We start from the raw sequence: 21,813 nt of genomic DNA, 5'->3' as shown, positions 1-21,813 counted from the left end.
CATCAAGTATCAGACCCAAAGCCAGTATTATCCATTACCCTTTACCATTCCCCTTCCTTTTAGATAGATATGTTTAATTTTGATTAGATCATTCGACAAGGAGACTTGGTATTTTAAGCATTGTTATGCACTAGGCACATCATGCTACCGCTTATTTTGTTAGATAAGAATAACCTAGAAATCTCGTTCTGCTCAGTAATGTATAAAGACCGAGTAATACTTTATTAACGGCAAGACAAAATGGTACAATAGACTGGCTGCATTCACAATCACACCACATGCTAGCCAGGATCACCCAAATAGCAGAACAAACATGAAATACACACTGAAAATGACAATACACAATGAATCAAACTCCTGACTACCAGAAAGTAGGAAAAGTCTCTTGCTACAATGAACTTCAAGGGCTGGTGGTTTGTGGGGATGGGGCAGTGAGTGGAGGCACCTGGAGTCCGGGAATGGTTGGGATTGTTGTTGGAATCGTAGTTGGAATTGATGGCACAGTAGTGGGGATCGACGGCATTGGTGGCAGGGTAACCTGGACTTTAGGAATAGCTGGTACGGTGGTTGGAATCACCGGGTTTGGGAGAGAGGGGATTGCGCCAGCAGCTGTTGGTGGCAGGGCTAACTTTGGAATAGGAATGGACGGAATTGGTGGGACTGCTGTCTTCGGGACCGCCGGAATGGAAGGCATTGGTGGCAGCGTCAGCGTGGTTGGAACAGCTGGTATGGAAGGCACTGGAGGCAATTTGGTTGGAATCATTGGAATGGACGGCTGAGCAGGTGCGGCCTCTGGCGCAGCGGCTGTGTCCAAAAGATGTCGAGCTGCAAAGCTGCCATTGAAGGCAGCCAGGGATAGGAGCAGGACGAGAAGACGGCAACCAGGTCCGCTACGAGCCATGGCCGGCTATTTGTGCGTGTATTTGCTTGGGGGTATTAGAGATGTTTGTGCTCTTTGGCGATGCCTGTGAAGATGAGATGAGACCTGATGCTGGGAGTATTTATAGCACCATCAGCATGTGGTCAGGTGAGCAAGAGCAATGGTCATCGTTGGTTGTTCACCTGTATCTGGCTTCTGAACTCACCTGACATTTGGTTGTTTACCAGCCAATGCGCTTTGAATATAGTTCGATCTGGGAGTTAGGAAGTTCTTGCTCATCTGTTGTACTGAACTTTGGAAACGCAGTCTAGTTGTTGGACATGTTTGCTCTAACCTTTTGACAGGCTCGTTGAAATAAGGGAGCCCGCAAAGAATTTTAATGCTCTATGAGAAATTGAGAAGATACTGCCTGCGTCCAACAACAAGAATGCAATTCTATAGTCAAACTTTTCAAGTTTGATCAAGTTTATAGAAAAATATAAACATATATGTCGTCAATTGGTTTTACTATAATAATATATTTCATAATCAATATAATGATACTTACTCACTTATTATAAATGTTAGTAATTTTTTTGTATAAATTGGTCAAACTTAAATTTGTTTGACTATTTGAGAGGTGAGAATTGTATTCTTTTTTTGAATGAGGAAGTACGTTCTACCTTACTATTTCATTTGTTCCAGAAAATAATATAATTTTAGATTTGAGCCAATTCAATTTTTTATAAGTTTAACTAAGTTTATAGAAAATCGCTTTAAGTTTTTCAGAATGGAGTTCACCCCCTCTTGGTTAATTTGGTACTTACAACTAGCAAGCTATGAGCCTCCTTGGTGCGTCTACTACACTGTAACATCTATATAATGACTAGTTTTTGGGTGAGGAGCATATATACTCAGCATTCTTTTTTGAGGTTGCTGATTCTAGTGCCTTCTATAGCCTTTCTAAGCCTTGTGTGTTGTCTTTTAAATGGGCCTTAGGTTTTCTAGAGGCGGCCCTCTAATAAGATCTACCTATGTAAATCAATTTGCTGAGGTGGGTTTTGTCCATTTGATATGTAGGCGGTAGATTAGGTACGTAAACCTGTGTAAATCAACTCAACTATATCCTAAAATCAGTTTTGTAGCAGTAAAACATACACAAAATGATTTTTTTTATAATGTGAGAAGAAAGAGGTGATCGTTTCGTACCAGCTAAAATTTAGGGTCGTGCAGTCTTAGGCACTCCCAATGCTAGAAACTATATGTAGTTTCTATAGATATTAATTTTTATAGGCACTATATATAGAAACTATGGTTCCAATAGATAATTTGTATACAGTAATTTTTTATCCAATCACATTCATTCTTTTTACATTCTCAACCAATCATATCACTTCATGTCTTGGATTTCGTGTAGACATGGTTTCTAACTTAGACCCAGTTTTTATGATTTTTTTTCTCTTTTTAATAACTACCTTGCCACATCAGCAAAATGCTTAGGTGGCATGAAACTATGGTGGTTTCTGCATTGGGAGTGCAGTTACACTATTACATAGGATAATACTCCCTCCGTCCCTGAAAGCTGCAATTTCTAGAGTTGTCTTAAGTCAATTTTTTTAAACTTTAACCAAATTTATAGAAAAAAACACTAAGATTTATAGTACCAAATCAATACCATTAGATTTATCATTGAATATATTTTCATAAGATACTCAATTTATGTTATACATATTGATGCTCTTTTCTATAAAGTTGGTCAAAGTTAAACAAGTTTGACTGGCACGGATTCTAAGAATTGAAGCTTTCAGGGACAGAGGGAGTATTGCAATGCAACGACTCAATTTCTTAACTCTATGCATACATTAAAGAATTGTTCAGTTAACATGAGATAACTTGAAAGATCCTTTATGCTTAAGGAATTGTGGAGCTAACGAAATAACTTAAACATAGCTACATATATGCATGCATGGTTGGGAGAGCCGAAGGCCGTCTATAACAATGCACCAATGCACTGTGGTTTCCTAGTTAAGGAAATGAAATGAAGGACCAAGGACACGTCTAGTCTGGGCCTTTTTTTGAACACTACATAATATATTCAAACTCCTAATTCCTCGTTTTAGAGAAGGAAAAAGGCTCAAATACCCCTACAAAATGTCAAAACCTAGCTCCGGGCCTCCGGCCAATGCAGCGGGTGCAACTTTGCAACCCGCCAACTCGCCAGCAGCCAGGCAGCAGTGAGCAGTTCCAGACTTCCACAGTTCCAGCACACCTTGCCCTAAATTCCACTGTCTCCCAATAGTATACCCTGACAAGTCCGCATGATCATCATACGGAGTACATCTGTATCTTCAAGTGCAAGATCAACTATTGAAATCACACGTAAAATCAGATTAGCACGAAAGAGTTTGGAAGCAGTTGTACGACGATCAAGTGGATCATCAGTTCAGCACACGGCGTTGCTCTCGCTTCACCGCCCGCCTATAGCAGCTCAGCACGGCGTTCGATCACTGCACCTTGGCGATCTGCGCGGAGGAGAAGCGTGGCCGCTTGTACCCGTCCCCGGCGGCGATGACGTGCTCGTCCCGGTTGAGCAGCACGGCGCGCATCGCCGCGCGCAGCGTGGACAGCGCCACCGCCCTCCCGTTGCCCGCCGCGGCGGCGGTTGCGGCGTTGTCGTCGTCGCCGTCGTCGCCGGAGACGTCCAGCTCCAGGACGCTGCGGGTCCTCCCGCCGACGGTGGCGATCTCTACGCGGACGGGGCGCGCGTTCCTGACGGAGCGGACGGCGCGGCCCAGGTCGGAGAGGAGCCCCGGGCGGTCGTCGCAGCACACCCACGCCCTGACGACGCGCCGAGGCGGCGGCAGGCTGTCGTCGTCATCGGCGCCGAAGTGACGACGACCGTGCTGCCGCCAGTAGTCGTCGTCCTCCTCCTCGGCGCCCACCTCATCGCCCTCCCCCGGGATGACACCGACGCCGACCCCCGCCGCCGCGTCGCTCGCCTTCGCCCGCAGCTCCCGCACGTGCCGCACCACCTCGCCCAGCAACGCCGCCTTGTCCATCTGCACGTACGAGCGCCGGTCAGCCGCCATGCACAGGAGATCGAGCCCATGCCCCATGCCATGCTGCTTCGATCGTCTTGCCTCTCGGTAACGCACGCACGTACCCGGGATGCGGAGGGGACAAGGGTGCGGAGCGTGGCGAGGTGGGCGTTGATCCGCTGCCGCCGCTTGCGCTCGGCCTCGCTGTGGCTCCGGCCCCGCTCCTTCTTCCGCAGCGCCGGCGTCAAGCGCTCCCCCTCTGCCAGTCCCCTGCCCTCTACGACTCCGTCGTCCGTCACCACCATGTCGATCTCCGCCAGCAAGAAACTGAAGGAACCAGCGAGTTGGGCTCGTAGCGCTAGGCGGCGATCGGTCTCGTCAGGAAGTGGAAGCGGAAGCGTCGCGGGCCGGGGTTTTCAAAAGGGGGACATCTGATCTGACTAGATCAAGCGGGCGGGAAACCCCAGGGGGGCGGGCGACCACGACATGCTGGCGCAGCGCGCGCTCGGGCCGCGCGCCGCTTCCTTTTTGTTCGGGGTGGTGGCGTCAGCGCGGCCCTCCCGCGACGACGGCTGTTTTGGCGCCTGGTGCGAGGTGGAAACGGCCGGGGGGGGGCTTCCGCAGAGGGGAAGGGTTTCGACGCCTTTTTCCTCGTCGGCCGCGCCGGGCTATCAGCCGGCAGCAGGGCAAGGAGGGGCGAGGCGAGAGACAGGCAAGCCGGCCGGCCGGCAGCACGTCGTGTCGCGGGGACATGCATGGAGCGACACGGCGCCTGTGGCTGATCGCTGCGGCGCTTTGCGGCAGCCTTTGGGACTGGGAGGGACGGATCAGAATTCCTGCTGGACCAGCCATGGGCTGCTTTTCCACGTTCCCGTCCGAACGTAACTTGTCGGCTGGTCAGCGAAAAGCGTCGGCGGCCAAAACGCTGCTGCAGGAGTAGTTTACCTGTTGCCAGCTTGAAAAATCACCCTCCCAAGAGAATCGAACCATTTCATACGAAGTACTCCTCCCTCCGTTCTCCTTTTTTTTAAGAAGTCAAGCAGATTGAACTTTAGTTAAGATTATATAAAAAACTGAAAATATTCATAATACAAAATAAACACTATTAAATTAGTTATAGAATATTTTTATTAAAAAATATTTTGAATAAAATACTGATAATATTTATTATAAATTTAGTCAAATTTAAACTACTATTTAACTGGCATGCATCTCATAATTGCAATTTTCTCACGCACGGAGATAGGCCTTGTTTTTTGCAAAATTTTTCACATTCCCCGTCACATCGAATCTTTAGAGTATGCATGGAGTATTAAATATAAACGAAAATAAAAACTAATTGCACAGTTTGGTCGAAATTGACGAGACGAATCTTTTGAGTCTAGTTAGTCCATAATTGGACAATATTTGTCAAATACAAACGAAAGTACTACAGTGTCCATTTCCCAAAAATTTTCGGAACTAAACAAGGCCATAGTAACATTGTAACAAGTGAAGTCCACAAAAAATAATTGTATATTAGACTATTAGGGCACTCACAATGCAGATTCTATCATAGAGTCTAAAGTTATTTATTACCTCGAACAATGTGGACTTAGAGTCTAAATAAGACTTGAAGTCTTATTTTTTCTACCTCTTTCTTCAATAAATATGCTGCCACATCAGCAAAATACCATAAATAATATGTAATTAATTGTTTTGGACTCTGTGATAGAGTCTTGCATTGTGAGTGCCCTTAGGGCACTCACAATACAGACTCTATCATATAGTCTAAAGTTATTTATTACCTCGGATAATGTGAATTTAGAGTCTAAATAAGACTTGGAGTCTTATTTTTTCTACCTCTTTCTTCAATAATATACTGCCACATCAGCAAAATACTATAAATAATATGTAATTAATTGTTTTGGACTCTGTAATAGAGTCTTTCATTGTGAGTGTCCTTAGTGCATTCGTAACGCTTTTCCCCAATCCCCACCTAACGTTTCGTGTAAAGCTAGAATCTGTTCGACGGTTCGACCCTAATTCTTACACGAGTGTACTTTTAGCAATGAATTCTTGTTTCTTGAGAATTCATTTGGGTCTATCGGGTATTTGATTTAAAGAGTGAGTTACTCATCATCTTTCCGCTCCTCAATTTTTTGTTTAGATCCTAGAATGAAATAGGCTGATCTATCGTTACCTCATCCCTCACAAGCTAGTACTCCCTCTGTCTAGAAAAACATGTAACTATAGGTTGGGTGCCAGATAGTGTTGTTCACATTTGAACATTTTTTAGTAAATATTATTCATATTTATGACACAAAATTAATTTATTGTAAAAAATATATTTCAGAACTAATCTAATAATATTTATTTGATGTTATAAACATTTATAGTTTTTTATCTATAATTGGTCAAAAATAATATACTAAAATATGGTACTGTGCTAGAATTGTATGTTTTCCTGGACGAAGGGAGTAGTAGTTAGTACTAGTATAAAGAATAGAGTCATTTCACCAGAATTTAAGGAATGACCTCATAATGCACTATGATTGTTTAGATCCACCTATTAATAAGTGGTTGGATAGTTGATTTAGTGGTTAAATGAACTATTAGCACCCTTGCACTAGCTAATGAATTGCCAGTTGATTTGGATATGTGAATATAGAAGGGAGGAGATTCTCTTCACTGCTGGATTCAAACATACCCTTATTAATATCATCTAATTAATAATTCATCTTTCCTGCCTACCCTTTGGTCTTTACAATCTCACAAATTTGTGTTTAGAGTTGTGGTTGTGGTTTAGTAAGGTCCTAAATCTTTGGCTATAGGCTATAGCCACTGCTATTTTCTAATATAGTTGTTTGAGGATGATCTAAGTATTTGCTCCAAGTACAATTTAGCTGCTATATATAGCTGAATTTAATCAACTGCTAGCTGAGGAGGTAGATCGCTAATTCCTTCGCCAATGATTTAAAAACACTCAGTTTAAGTAGTGGTAGGAGCTAATCGAAGGCCCCATGATCTTAGAGCAATTTTGGGGTTGAGCCTTTCAAAACATGGAAACATGGTAGTTCTAGTGATTGTGGGGTTGAGCCGTGATTTAAAGGATAAGGTTCATCCCCATGAAACTTTTATCTTTTCCTCTTCGTCCTATACTATAACATAGCTTATTTAATACCCTATAAAACTCTATAAAACCCAACTAGGATCGTCTTAATAGTTAGTAGATCTCTAGTAGCAATTTATTTGGATTCTTGTATGCTAATTTAAATTTTTAACTTACAAGTACTGAGTCCAAACATGCTCTTATTAATTTGATCTAATTAATGATCCATCTTTCTTGCCTAGCGCCTTTGGTCTTTGCAACCTCTCGCAAGGCTTGGGTTCAAGGTTGAACTTCTTCTGATAAGGGTTTAGAGTTGTGATTGTGGTTTAAAGATTAGGGATTAGGAGCTAATGGAAGGCCCAATGAGTTTAGAGTGAACTTGTGGTGGTTCAGTGTTCTAAAAAAACGTAGACACCTGGTGGTTCCAATTGCTGCTGGGGGTTAAGGTCATGATTCTAGAGGACATAAGACAATGACAAGGAGTATGTGAGGGGCGTATTAATGGTGGCGAAGATAGGGAGGGACTAGAGGGAGCCTAACCCCTCTAATATTATTGTTTTTCTATTATATATCTATTAATTATCTAGTTAATCTAAAATACAAATTAAAGACAAATGATCCCTATAGAGAGATTGCCCCATAATCTTGAAGTTCTAGCTTTGGCACTGTGTGTTAAAGAGACCCCTAATCTCGAAGTCTTGGCTCTGGCACTGCGTGTTAAAAAGGATATCAGTTCACTTACGTGCTTGGTTTGTGGAATAAAGTAGTGTCATTACCTCGCTCTTTAGTTTTTTTTAGTTTGTTGATCTATCATGGTCTCATCACCACCCTATACCTCACAAGTTAATAGTTACTACTAAATGAGTAGTTTTAGGGTGTGTTTAGTTCATCGTAGAATACAGAATACAAAATGCCAACTACTTTAGAATGATGAAATGCAAAATGCCAAAATTTTCAGATTATGTTTAGTTCTATCCAAAATACTGAATTTATTGCCCTCATTAGGGCCTCTTGAGATCTTTTGGGTTTTTTTTTGTTTCTTGAGGCCAAAAATCCAAAATGAAAAATAGCCACCATTTTACCAAAAAAAATTACATAATGTTTAGCTAATTTAAATGATGAACCAAAATCTAAATTTTTTTAGGATGAAAGAGGAACTAAACATCCCATTAGTATTAGAAAGGTTATTCTACAAATTTTAAAGAATAAACTCACATGGATGCTTCTATAGAGAATGGATTGATTCTCAAGACCCAACAACGGAGGACGTAGTGGAGCTGCTGGACAGGAGAGCAGGAGAAGCCTTTGTCGATGTTGATGGATACGAAGGCCTGAGTTGTTTCTGCCATAAACACTTTTCACCAGCTACAGTAACAACAAACGCTGTAACCATACAGCACACTTTTTCATGGCGACCGATGAAACGAGACGAGGGAGAGGGACAAATTCACTGTGTAACTTTACCGCGTGTCCCCTCGCGACGCAACAGCCAGTACTCCTACTCGTGTTCCCTCCTGCAGCGCAGGCTGGGCACGAGACTGGTAGAAGAGAAGCGAAAGAAAAAAAAATCAGGGACATGTCACGTTTCATGGTTCGTACTCCGTACTACAAAAACTCAGGGATCACCCTATCGAATGCTAATGCACCAACGCAGCCGCCACGAGGAAGCACGGTCGAACCTGCCCGATCGATCCGCTTTGCTCCATCCAGGATCCAGCAGAGCTGACACTGCCAGTGCCGTGCAGCGGCGTACTAGGAATTTCTCAGCAGACGTGACACCGTGTTGCTCCTCGGACGCCGGCCTCACCGTCACTGCAGGATCTCCAAGTGACAGGTCAAGCAGGATTTGACCCATCAGTTCAGGATGCTGTCCATATACGGAGATACCAGTTGCTTCAACATGCAAAACTGCTCTGCTGCATTCATAAGATGAAATGCCGAAGGAAACTAGTAATTCAGGGCAACTCGGTGATAGAGGCAAGAGCATCTACAAAAAATTATCTAAAAGTACTAGCTAAATTTGTTGATTTAGCTACTCTCTACAATAAATTTGACAAAAAAAATATTAAAATACTCCAACAAACTCTGTATTGAATAGCTAGTGAGATAGGGTATCAAAAATAGCGAGCAAGGGAGCTGGAATGGAGAGCTAGTAAATTTAGAGTCATATACAAAGACTGTCGAAGTTTTCCTTCAACAATAGCTAAATTTTCCTTTACAAAACGATTCGACTTAAAGCTAAATTTAGCTATTATGAGAAAAAAAAAGTCTCCAACAGCTATTCTATCCGTGACCCAAAATAACCAGCCTGCTATTCCATGTTTGTCACTACTCACTAGGTAAAGATAGCAAGCCTCCAAAATAACCAACCTGCTATTCCATATTTGTCGCTAGGTAAAGATAGCAAGCCATAGAGGCTCACCGTCGGCCAATCCACCCATGCCGAAGTACATGAGTAATGGAAGTGAGCCAGCGTGAGCACAACACGTGAGTTTTAAAAGTAGATGTCGCAGTTACAACAGTACAGAACCAACCACATGGTTACATAACAATCAAACTTAGTCTAAGTCGTCTGTATAGCAATTGCTAGGTAATCCAGCAGATCAGGCGCAATACATAGGCGTCTCCCAAAAGCTGAATGCCAACAGTGACTAAATATCCCATGGAGGTACCACCCATACTAGGCATAGTGCATGGAGGCGAGGACTGCAGATCGCTAGGAGTCTCGCTAAACCTAATAGTTTCTTATGGTTCTCATAAGTGAATTAGACTTTTTGGTGCATGGCTGCAACAACTTCATTCCTGCCGAATGGTGATCCTGATGGAGCAATCAGAGCGAGGGTTTGCATGATCCTGATTTGCCTATTCCGGCGTGCACTAAGTTGCCCCTGTGTCATCAGTGTTGTTCCCCTGCTCTGAGGAAATTTCGTCAAACCAGCAAGTAAAATTTGAGATCATAAAAGCAGTTGGGAAGGGCGGGTGTGGGCAACGGGGTCAACTTACAGGGGCATTGCTTGACTCACCCTCCACTCCACTACCACTCGGCTTGAGGCCTCGTCCGCCTTTGGTACAAGCATCACCACTACCAATCACACTGTCAGTAGCATTACAAATGCCATTAATCACTTCATCCACGTAAGCCATTTCAGCATCATGCTCCTTGTCAATAATGTCCTTGAACAGTATATCCCTGACCATAGCTTTTATTTCAGTATGCTTTGAACCTTGAGTTGCATCTTCACTTCCAAGTATATCCGAAGCGCTTTGAGCAGCATACTTCTGTCTCTTGTTCCTGAAACCTTCAGCTGAACTGTCACTATTATCTTTATCATCATGAGTAGAACTTGATTGTCTTGCACGCCCACCCTTTCTTTTCCGAGCAGTTGCATTGCTCCCAACATTCTGGTCTTCCTCTTCATTATATAGCTGCTTCACACCTTCTTGTTTTCTGGCTTTTCTAGAAGAGGTCTTCTTTGAGGTCCCTTTGGTGTCACCACCTGAATGTTGAATTTAGAAAATTCAGATGTATAGCAACTGAAGTAAAATATAATTTTCTTCATTGACAACAAGTTAAAAAATGAACTTATTTCACCAAAAGATTCAGTGAACAGAGTTACATGTTGCATATTTGATATTTAAATGAAACCACTGTTACAATTACAAGGCACACCGAACCCATCACGTCTTGTTGCTGTAGTGTCATGCGGCACGCACGTATGGCCTCACACAACATATGACGTTTAAGCAACCATAAGATGAACTGTCTTTGCATAAACACTATGCCAGATAGAACATGTTCCCAAAAATGACGAATTTTATTAAAAGCTGAAAATATGCATGTCACAAGAATCATAATAGAAAAGAGAGCGATGAATAATCAAATGATCAACCACAAGGAAAACCATGTTGAGTATACAGGGAACACATGCATTAGATTGCACAGCAAAGAAGAAAATGTTCACCTTTTGAGTTGACAGCTTCCTCTTCATAACCATCCTCATAATCACTGCACAAGTTAACGCCAGAGAGCTCCTGCATCATTGGATTAAACAAATCTCTCAAAAATCTGTACTTACTCATAATATATCTACTGTAAACTGTGCAGGTGACTGCTCTACCTTCTCAAGCACCTCACGGAATGCTTCCATTGTGCTCTTGTTTTCTTGCTTCAGCATCTGCATACATTGAACTTATATGACAAATCCTAATTATCACCACTATAGAGAAAGATCCATATCACTACCCATATGAGACAAGCTTATGCATACCATTTCAAATTCTGAGTTAGACTTCCAAGGGTCTACATATAAGCTGAAAGTAAAACAACAGAAGAATTTAAAAAGTGACTCAAAGAATATCATTACAGAAAGAAAAGAAAACTCTAATGTGTCTTAGGATCCCTTACTATTGACATGTTCCATAGAGCCGAACTAGGCAATCATACTTGTCTTTCTTCTTAGGCTTGCTACCAACACATAGTTCATCAATGACCTTGAATTCAGAAAGAGAAATTGGGTGTAATTAGATGCAGAGGAAGCTAGAGTCCAGAACAAGTAGTAATAAAGATAATAGTAAAAAGCAGTCCCTAAACTTGTCCCGAGTTCCAGTCAAGGGCCACAAACTCTCAAGTTGCATATTCTGGATATGTGTATGCCACAGTGGCACTTGCATTGCTCCTGGAAGACTTTTAGGGCCTATAATGCGCTGTTATTTTATAAGCTAGGACCTTGAAGCCATCTAGTACTTCCATCAACAATCAATTCATTTTAACCCCTCCCAACCACCCCAACACACAGCCTCCCTAAACTTGTCCCGAGTTCCAGTCAAGGTCCACAAACTCTCAAGTTGCATATTCTGGATATGTGTATGCCACAGTGGCACTTGCGTTGCTCCTGGAAGAGTTTTAGGGCCTATAATGCGCTGTTATTTTATAAGCTAGGACCTTGAAGCCATCTAGTACTTCCATCAACAATCAATTCATTTTAACCCCCTCCCAACCACCCCAACACACACAGCCATCTGGGCCGATGTGGACCAGTTGGGCCTACCTGAAAACCGAGGACATGTTTAAGGTCCCAAATATGCAGTTTCAGAGTCCGTAGACTTGAATGAGATCAAGAAATCTGGTATAAGTTCAGGGCCTGCTGGTAAAATTCAGTCTAAAAAACTAATGTCTTCACTTCAGATCATTCATATGCTAAGGTGATGGCAGATGAACTGTAAATGTTGTTCATTTAAATCATTGTGATAAATGTTACTGTGATGGCAGATGAACTGCAAATGTTGTTCATTTAAAACATTGTGATAAATGTTACTGTTCAAAACTTCAAACACAAATGTCAAGCTATAACACTAGGTCCCTAGCCAACTTTAGATTCTTCCTAAAAAAATAATATGTCCAGTATTTAGTTCCAATGTGCCGTAAGCAACAAGGACATCGGTCATTAACAATCTAAAATTCAGAAGCAAATCAGACATTAATATCGCCAATTCTTAGTATGTAAAACAATAATAAGTGGTGCTACTAGACTACTAGTTCGCAACATCAAGTAGTAAGGTAGCAACTTTGAGATCTGAACTTGCCAATGTGCTATGAACTGCTCAAACAAAGAATTAAAGAACTAACAAAGAACAACACATGGAAAGGAAGCAGCAGTCCACTCCACTCTGCATCTATGGAACAGAGCAGCAGGGGCAAAAACAGAGCAGCAGGGAACAAAGCAGGCAAGCTTCGACCTTCAAGAGGGGAGAGAGGATAGGAAAAGGGAGAGGAGAGACATACAGGCAAGTAAGCAGAACCTGGACACCATGAAGAGCAGGGGACCGACGAGTTTCCCCCAATCCCCTTCTTCCGTGCGGGAATCAATGAGTTGTGCGGGATGCGTGAGCGCAAAGAGAAGAAGTGGAAGCCGGCAGGTGCGATGGATTTCCTCTCTCCGTCTCTCCTCCCCTTCTTATCCCTTTCTCTCCCAATCCCCCTCTTCCCGCGCGCGATTTCCTTTCCTTTCCCGCGTGCGGTTTCCTTTCCTTCGCTCGACTTCTTTGGCGCACGGAAGGCCGCGGGGGAGAAACTTCCTTCCCGCACTAATTTCCCTGCCCGTGAGGCGACCGCCGTAGGCTAGTTGGCGACACCGCAGACGCCTAATGCGTAAGGCGGACGCCATACGCCACCTCGCTAGGTGACCCCTGACGCTCAGCCCTTCGCCTCGCCTGGACGCCTAGTCGTTGCCTATGCGACACCTTTAAAACATTGATGCTAACAAGGTGCGATTTCATAACTCATACCTGGGCTGGCCACCATGAAGAACCACTGCACTTAACCCATGTTATATCTCCCAATCGGAAATTGTGTCTTAACTTATTTTCTGGACCAGTGTCATGATCTTTCTCTGCATTTTCATTCACCATACTGATCAATGAAAACCTGCATCACCATGGGTCATGGGATAAGAAAAATGTTCAAGATTGTCCACCAGGGGAGCTGGTTGATTAATGGAAATGATATACCAAAAGATCAATTTCAAGCATCTGCAAGGACAGATCAGTGGAGCTGCACTACCCATCTGATGCTGAAACCAGTTTTCTAAAAGGCTACAGCTCGTTTTATGCTTATATAAGCTTCAGATGCGCTCCTACACATGTAACCCATATAAAGGAATTTAAAGGAAAACCTTGGTAAAATAGGTGATTCGGTTATGAGTTATGAAAATCGTACATAACACACATGTGATCTTGACATCCAAGGCTACACCACAGGATTTTGAAGCTAGATATATGTATTTCCATCCAATATGCACAGAAATCAAACTAGATTCGTTCGCTTCATGTTCAGATTCACAAGCAGCTTCTCAGTGAGGCAGCAAGCCACACAGCCCCCACTAATGCAACACCATCCAGTACTCAACCACCGGCGGAGCCAAGGCCCGGCCACCCTGGGCAGCTGGCCGGGCTCCCACGTTACAGCAGAGGCGGGAGGGGGAGAGGGAGGTGCGTACGCAGGGTCGCCGGCCGGTGCGCGGAGGACGGAGGCGAAGGCGCGAGGCGACTGGCGAGAGGCGGGAGGGGGAGCCGCCGACGCCGCCGCCGAGACTGGGACTGCCCCTCCGTCGCTTGACGCCGTCGAGGGGGAGCCGCCGACGCGCGGAAGATCCGATCCTGGGACCGAGCCTGAGCGCGAGTGGGCAAGGAGCAGAAGATCTGCGCTGAGGACCGAGCCTGAGCGGGGCTGCGAGGAAGATAGAGCATGGGTTTGATGGGCCACTAAATAAAAGCTCATACAATTTTTTTTCTTTTTTATTTTTCATTTTTTTTAGCAACTTCTATTTTTTTTTCTTTCTAACATCTTTTGACAAATTAGCACCTACTCCCTCCGTCCCAAAATAAATGTCGTTTACGCTTCCTGAGAAATAAGTTTAACTAAATATAGAATAAAAAATATTAATATTTATAGTACATAATTAATATCATTGGAAAGATCTTTAAGTCTAGTTTTTTAACAACTTTATTTAGAGATACAAATATTGCAGGTATTTTTTACAAATCGAGTCAAACTTGTGGCACGAAAAACTAAAACGACACTCTTTTTGGGACGGAGGGAGTATATAATTAATATCTATATATTTAGAATAATATATGTTAGGATTAGGAATCATAATAGTGTCTATAGAGTCCAATCACATAACATTGTAACATAATTATTTCTCTAAAAATATTTTTTAAAATACAAACCCTATTAGGAGAAATTATAAAAATTTTCCCTCACACCTTTCCTATGAAAAGGAAAGAGGAGAGATAGACAAGGATATTCATTTGCTCTTTCTCAATTGCTCTCCACTCTCTCCTCTGTTTGTTCGGTTTAATAAGATTAAAATTGTAATGTCTACTACATCACATAACTCTTAAGGGATTAGTGATGCTTAAGCCTGCTTAAACTTAGTCAGCGAGTCACTGCTCCCTTAGCACTTAACCTCTCTTATAATCTTGTGTTATGTTTATCTTGTTAGTATTAGTATGACATTACGCTCAGGCTTTATAAAATCTTGGCTCCACCACTATACTCAACTACTACTTTCCTAAATCAATGGCTGCGACCTGCAAAATCATGAAAGTATCATGATGTTTCAACATTTCAAAGTTTAAGAAAGTAGAAGTCAGGGGCTAGCTTAAGATATATTAATCAGAGAACAACTCTGGTTGTACACAACGAATATTGCCCCCTCCCCCCCCACACACAAAAAAAGCAAAAGAAGTATATGTTCTTCATCATCTCAATCACTGCCCGGTCGGCAGAGATCAGCAGAACAAATAAAAAGAGAGGATTGGCCACAGACGCTCGGAAGCACATAATCTAGATCTACCAAAGACACGAGGAATGAACCTCATCCCAGGAGAACAGGGGCAGACCCAGTAATACTATTTTGCAAAAAAAAAAAAACCATAGGCATGTATACGGATCTGACTACATAATGGTCGAATAGCTTAAGTTAGGGTTCGGGTGCTCGGTTTCACACAGCAGGAACCGAAGAGAAAGGGTGCGCAGTACCTGGGTGCTTGTCGAAGGACGCGACGAAGGCCTGTGGCCAAGGGATCGACGAAGAGCTAGGCAGCGTCGCGCGGGTCGCCCAGTAGCCACACGAGAGAGGGAGCGCCCGCACGCCGGGTGAACGACAGAAGAAAAGGTTGAGAAGTGAACTGCAATGGAGCCTCTCGTGCTCTGGAATCACGGTCGCGGGGGTAGGTACATGTGGATGCACTCGAAATCGCAGTCGCGAGGACGATGGTACCGGAATGAGATCCTCTGCAGTTGGCCACCTGACTTCTCTACGGTTGCTGAACATCTGAGCGTTCATTCATATCTAACGGTGACTAGAGCATACTATGTGTTGCCCCCTCAGCTAGCTGGGCTTCGGCCCAACAACAGAGCCGTGTCCGCGTCCACTCCCTAGAAAAACCCGTACAACAGAGCAGCTGTATTTTGGTTCTGAAGCGACTACTCGATACTTTGGCGCCGGGATTGTCCATCTTCACAGGATTTTGCTGGGATTGATACATTGAAGGAGATGATATGGAAGCTTGATGGGAACATCAACTTGCTTGAACGAAAACAAAATATGCACATTTAACATGGAAGAGAAATAGGTGTGTAAAGCCATGATTGTTTTTTTGTCCAACTAATTTGAGGATAGATTGTAGTTGTTCAGCTCGCCACCTAATAATATTATGTCATTTTTATCTGTTTTCTTGTAAGGAGGGCTTACTTCTTAATCTTTTACCTCAAGTTGGCATATAGTTTAGTACTATAGATGAGGCTTGGATGTTTTGAATTAGCTATGGAGGTCGGAAAGGCTTTGAGGTGAAGAAAATGTACACAAACAAAAGAAAATCAGATAAAAAGATTAGTTCCTACATATTTGTTTGTGCAAATGAGGGTCATAGAAAAGCCATATAAAAGATATTATCTAACAATGTGTCGAGCTAAAACTAGGACCAACTGTCAAGTTCGCATGGGACTTATAATGGACAAGAATATGGGACTTATAATGGACAAGAATAAGAGAAATTATAAAGTGACCACTATGTTTTTGGAACACAATCATACCCTTCAACTGCCACAAACCTCACACTTGATGGTATCCGAAAGAAAATTTTCAGAGTTACAAGGTTTTGAAATAGAGACAGCTGACGATGCTGGAATTGGGCCCAAGGCTGCTCATGAGTTAACTTGCATCTAAGTTGGTAGTTCAGTACACATCATCCATGGAATATATGTGATTCACCAACAGCAATGCCATTAAGTGTAATACTCAGTAGTTTGCTAGGAGCTTTTGTGACAAGATTGTTTCAGGCTTGATGACAAAAAACATAAAGTCAACAACAACTTTTGTGCATTGCATTGACAGATGCATTCTAGAACATTTATGTATAAACCAATGTCATCTTACAATGAGTGCCAATTTCTATTGAGTGACAATTTATATTTTGCTAACATTTACAGTATAATAGCACCCGAAAGATTTAGAGAACAACATCTTGAAGCACATTTTACACTAATAAACATCTTTTGAGTCCTGACCACCACGAGCTGGCCATGAGGCGTAGCATCTATGGCCACTATGATGAGTGTCTGCAGTATCAAAAAGGTAAAACGCTGGTGTGGTGAGGAACAGTGTCATGATACCAGATATGGTGCAGTAGTTGCAGCTTCGCCGGCGAGGAGGCTCATGCGTGGTGGCGGGGAATGAGCGCGGACACCTCGCACGCCCCTAGCCAGGATGGCACCGTCGGTCCAGTGCCGCACCGATCTGGTCACGAGAGATCGAGAGCGCCACGCCGCTCCAGTGACGCACCTGGCACGAATGGAGCCACTGCGCCGATCTGGTTCCTGTAACAACGTCAGAGGAACGACGGCTGACACCAGTGGTGCGCGCAGCGCATGGCGAGGACGGCAACGCCTGATGTGGCGCTAGGGAGGACGGGAGCACCGGGGCGCTTTGGTGATGTGCCGGAACCGGCAACGATGGAGGAGCCACGCGGCTTGGGAAACAAACAAGCGATGATGGTGGCAGAGATTCGAGTTGTGAGAGCCTCCATGGACTGACTATCCCCAGTCTGAGTAGTGGAGGGCTAAAAAATCCACTCCAGCAGTCTGGCGCGGCTCGGCGGCCTCTCCCCGGTCGAGTCCGGGTGCTGCAAGCCGCCCGCGAGCTGCAACTTCACGTACGCCGGCGGCGGCACGGAGTGGACGACCAAGACGAAGGCGGTGGCAGGGGCTGGCTCCGCGTTGTCCGCCGCCGACCCGGACTGCGGCGCGTGGAGCAACGACGAGGACGACCTCTGCTACGGGTGCCAGTCGTGCAAGGCCGGCGTGGTGGACGCGCTCAAGCGGGACTGGAAGCGGGCCGCCATTGTTAACGTCGTCATCCTTGCCTTCGTCGTCGTCGTTTTCTCCTTCGGCTGTTGTGCCTTCAGGAACAGTCGCCGGGACAATTACGCCTACCACAGCGCCCATGGATGGAAACGAAATGGTGACGCTTAATCTGACTTGATTTGCTAGCTGCTGGCTGCTGATGTAGGTTCCCTAGGATCTGCGTTCAGTTTACCATTAGCTTAATAGTAGCTTGTACATTAGCCTAGTTGTCTGTATGAACAGATATTCAGTTGTACACTCTGGTATTTCTTAATTCCATTTCCAAATCCCATTTCCTCTTTGTTCATGCACACATTTTACCTTCTTTGCAGTATAGTGCTGCCTGTTCCAATTGCATTTTTACCTTCCTTGCAGTATAGTGCCGCATGTTCCACCATAGATCAAGGCCTGGTTTAGATCCAAAATATGACGAATCAGTTGCCAGCCACCTGATAGCGCAGATCAAGTCGCTCCTAGGATCCAACTTTCTTAACTATGAGTGTGTGTTTGTGAGCCGTGAATGTAACCAAGCTGCACATAGATTGGCGGTTTTGGGGTTCTTATGCACTGAGGGTGAGGATTTAGTCACTAGCTCCTTATCCGAAAGTGTAGCTATAATAGTCGCTAACGATTTGTTAGCCAATGAGTAATGAAAGTTCCTTGTTTCAAAAAAAAAACTAGGATAAAAAAAATCTCACGATTTACAAACAAATTGTGTAATTAGTTATTTTTTATCTATATTTAATGTTCCATGTATGTGCCATCAAGATTTTATGTGATAAGAAATCTTGAAAGGTTTTAAAATTTTGGGGTGACCTAAACAAGGCCCAAGTATGTATTTTTAACTTCCTTGCAGTATAGTGCTGCTTGTTCCAACATCAATCATCTACAGGATCCTTTTACCGTAACCTACTGCCAATTTATCTTCCACACGTGACCTTTCGACGATATGCTAGAAATTGCCAGTGAGATTGGCAGCCTTTTCCATGTAAGAACAGCCCTCCAAATTCTTGTTACCCCGTGTAGCCAGATTGCAGCTGAACAAATTGCAATAAACACTTTAGTCATTGATCTCAACTAGATTTTCTCTAACGCACCACAGAGACATGACAAAGGGGCGGAACCAGCATTTCGTTAACATTAGTACACTGATAGAATGCATACAAGTTCTGAATATTTATGTATCATAATAGAGACCAAAGTCAAAGGCATACGAGATATAACACAAGTCGCACATAGTACCACGGTGGCTAATCTTAGTATGGTCCTTCAAAAGCAACACCATTGGAAACACTTAAGCTATGCACCAGTCCCTCAATCTTCGTCTCTCTCAGGAGGGAGGCCACAAGGAAGCAGCATTTTCTGTATAAAGAGTCAGTCGATCGATAAATTTGTATTGTGTTATACAATTAATGTAAGTGTATGCTAGAAAATGGTCAAATATGCATATGAAGCCCGTGAACTATGGATATGGAGAAATATCAATAATCTTCTGGTGCACACGTATGGGGCATGAGAACAATGAAGCCTGTGAACTGAAAACCATGGCAATATTCAGATTCCGTTAAAACTTATGGCTTGAAAAAAAAAGGACAGCAATCGACTGAATTTGATGGAAGGTTAGATGCCAAGTTCACACTCATGTATGGGGTTTGATATCATCATGCATACTCCAGTTCTGTTATCAGATACAGTGTCACATGCTACTGTTGACTTCACGCCTACTAAACCACATTAGCTGTGCCTCTATTTATTTTCTCAATACATATTCACTTGCAATAGAGATTGTGCAAAAGGGTTGTCGACTCATTTGCTTCAATGGATACAAGTTGATTTAGAACCTCTCCTAGCTACAGCGCACATATCTTATGAAAACCAAATAATTTGATTTGAGTGCATCATTAACAAGTCCGTAAATATAGTCAATTGTATCTTGTATGTACTATGTAACTAATGGAGCATCTATCTAATTAAGAGATATCTGTTCTATTCACTAAGGGTTCTTTGACAAGCATCGAGCATACATCGGATTCTATCAAAAAAGTGATTCAAAATATCTATTTCATAGCACAGAAGATTGCCACTAATTATGCACCATTTACATAATTATAAGCTATACCCATTAAATTGTAAGATTTGTCAATTTACTAAATACACCAGCTGCATAATTACTTTCAGCCTTCAGGCTATAGGTAAATGATTGGCATATGGAAGGACAGCTGAACTATTTAATTCTATTTTATAAAGACAGTGCAAGTCTACGCACTTACGGAAATATATGATGGCCAAGTTATTACTCCCACCATCCCAAAATATAAGACATATTTTGTTTCATTAGTACAAGCCTTTGACCAAGAATTAGTCTCACTACGTAACATTTGTGACACAAAATTGATGCTGTAGAATTCATATTCAGAAAATCAGAAGTACTTGCATATGATTATGATTTTGCATCAGATAAATGACATATTATAGAGTAACTGTTACTCATAGCCTTGTCCTCACCAAACAAAATATGTTTTACATTTTTGGATAGATAAAACTTTATAACAATAGCCTACTAGGCACTCTTCCTTGTATGTAAACAGTTCAATTCTGCTTTCTACCCAATCATCTTACTTTCTTGCAAGGAGAAAGAAAGGTCCTAATTTTTTGGGTAGCATCATATTGTTTCTGATAGACTCATATTGGTTTTTTCAGTATATATTTATAGAAGCCTTAACAAGAATAATTGTTAAGCCAGAAAAGAACTGTTAGCACTTAGGCATTTCCAATGGAACACAGTGATTGCACTGAGGCATTTCCAATGGAACACAGTGATTGCACTTAGATACTCGTAGGACACTCCTATGCCTGACTGGACAAGGTGCTCGTGGTATTCTTTGCGAACGATAACTTGCAACTTGTTCGCTTGAGATTATTTGTCGAATCTGTCAGCTATTCAATAGTGTTTTTCTGGCCATTGAAGGTGGGTCCATGAGTGAAGGCCGGCAAGGATCGCGTCCACATCATGGTGTCCTAGGAGTAAAGATGGCAATTTTTACTCAAAACCCGAAACCCGATGGGTAATTACCTCATTAGGGTAAGGGTATGGCTATGGGAAAAAAGCTTTACCCAACGGGTAAAGCAAGTAAAGGTATGAGACTGTATTGTCCATACCCGTTAACCCATGGGTAAATTGAACCCGATAAATTATACTAAAATCATAGAATTTGTGGATTTTATGACTTGTTATCTAGTAATGATGGATTTATCCATTAATCATTTGATTGTGAGTTCATGTAGCTTGTATATTTGAAGAGTTTATTAATGATTTATGATATTTTGGCTAAATTTGGGAGCCTGATATATTAAAACATGTATTTTTTCAATAGCAAATATTCTTAAAATCATGGGTAAAGATAACCCATGGGTTACCCGTTACCCGCATGGATAAGGGTATGGGGGAAAAAACTCTTACCCGTACACAGGTATGGGTAAATTAGCGAGTAAAATACTTTCTCGTGGATAAAAATATGGATAACACATACCCAGCGGGTAATTACCCATTGCCATCCCTACCTAGGAGCGGGCTGGGTGCTTGTCGCCATATCGACAGCTTCAACGGTCCCGACGCAACGGACTTCCTCGTCTCGGGTAATTACCCATTGCCATCCCTACCTAGGAGCGGGCTGGGTGCTTGTCGCCATATCGACAGCTTCAACGGTCCCGACGCAACGGACTTCCTCGTCTCCCTCTATGACGCCGTGCAGCGTGAGCTCCGCGGCCTGCTTTAGAAAAACGAACAGCAAAATCGCCGGCCATGGAAGACCTAGCTGCAAAAGAAAAGGCGGCGGCAAACTCTCATTGCGGTGTGTCTCTACAAAGCCGGTGTAATCTGACCAATTAGGGGTACTTAGTTAGAGGTGATAAAATTTTA

At 43.0% G+C, this 21,813-nt stretch overlaps 3 protein-coding genes across 4 annotated transcripts; all 3 read right to left on the bottom strand.

The window, feature by feature from the left end:
• LOC8083561 (SH3 domain-containing protein C23A1.17) lies at window positions 200-992 on the bottom strand. The gene has a single exon (XM_002444484.2). It carries the CDS (start codon window positions 899-901, stop codon window positions 401-403), a length of 501 nt encoding a protein of 166 aa, XP_002444529.1. The 5' UTR covers window positions 902-992; the 3' UTR covers window positions 200-400.
• On the bottom strand, window positions 2,743-4,317 carry LOC8083560 (transcription factor bHLH30). Its single transcript, XM_002444483.2, has 2 exons — window positions 4,023-4,317; window positions 2,743-3,918 (listed from the first exon to the last, which is right to left on the bottom strand). Exons 1-2 carry the CDS (start codon window positions 4,200-4,202, stop codon window positions 3,364-3,366), a joined length of 735 nt encoding a protein of 244 aa, XP_002444528.1. The 5' UTR covers window positions 4,203-4,317; the 3' UTR covers window positions 2,743-3,363.
• LOC8056906 lies at window positions 9,342-14,277 on the bottom strand. Of its 2 annotated transcripts, none has more exons than XM_021465186.1 (8): window positions 13,984-14,277; window positions 13,274-13,412; window positions 11,394-11,479; window positions 11,257-11,299; window positions 11,107-11,163; window positions 10,951-11,020; window positions 9,992-10,485; window positions 9,342-9,903 (listed from the first exon to the last, which is right to left on the bottom strand). In XM_021465186.1, the coding sequence occupies exons 1-8, from the start codon at window positions 14,262-14,264 to the stop codon at window positions 9,754-9,756; spliced, it is 1,320 nt and encodes a 439-aa protein (XP_021320861.1). In that variant the 5' UTR covers window positions 14,265-14,277; the 3' UTR covers window positions 9,342-9,753. The 2 variants fall into 2 exon arrangements, with proteins under 2 accessions (XP_021320861.1, XP_021320862.1); XM_021465187.1 differs by having other exon boundaries at window positions 9,342-9,898.

Source organism: Sorghum bicolor, chromosome 7 (assembly GCF_000003195.3).
Source record: "Sorghum bicolor cultivar BTx623 chromosome 7, Sorghum_bicolor_NCBIv3, whole genome shotgun sequence".
Lineage (NCBI taxonomy): Eukaryota > Viridiplantae > Streptophyta > Magnoliopsida > Poales > Poaceae > Sorghum > Sorghum bicolor.
The sequence above is the reverse complement of the archived record's forward strand: the minus strand, read 5'-3'. Positions and strand labels throughout refer to the sequence as shown.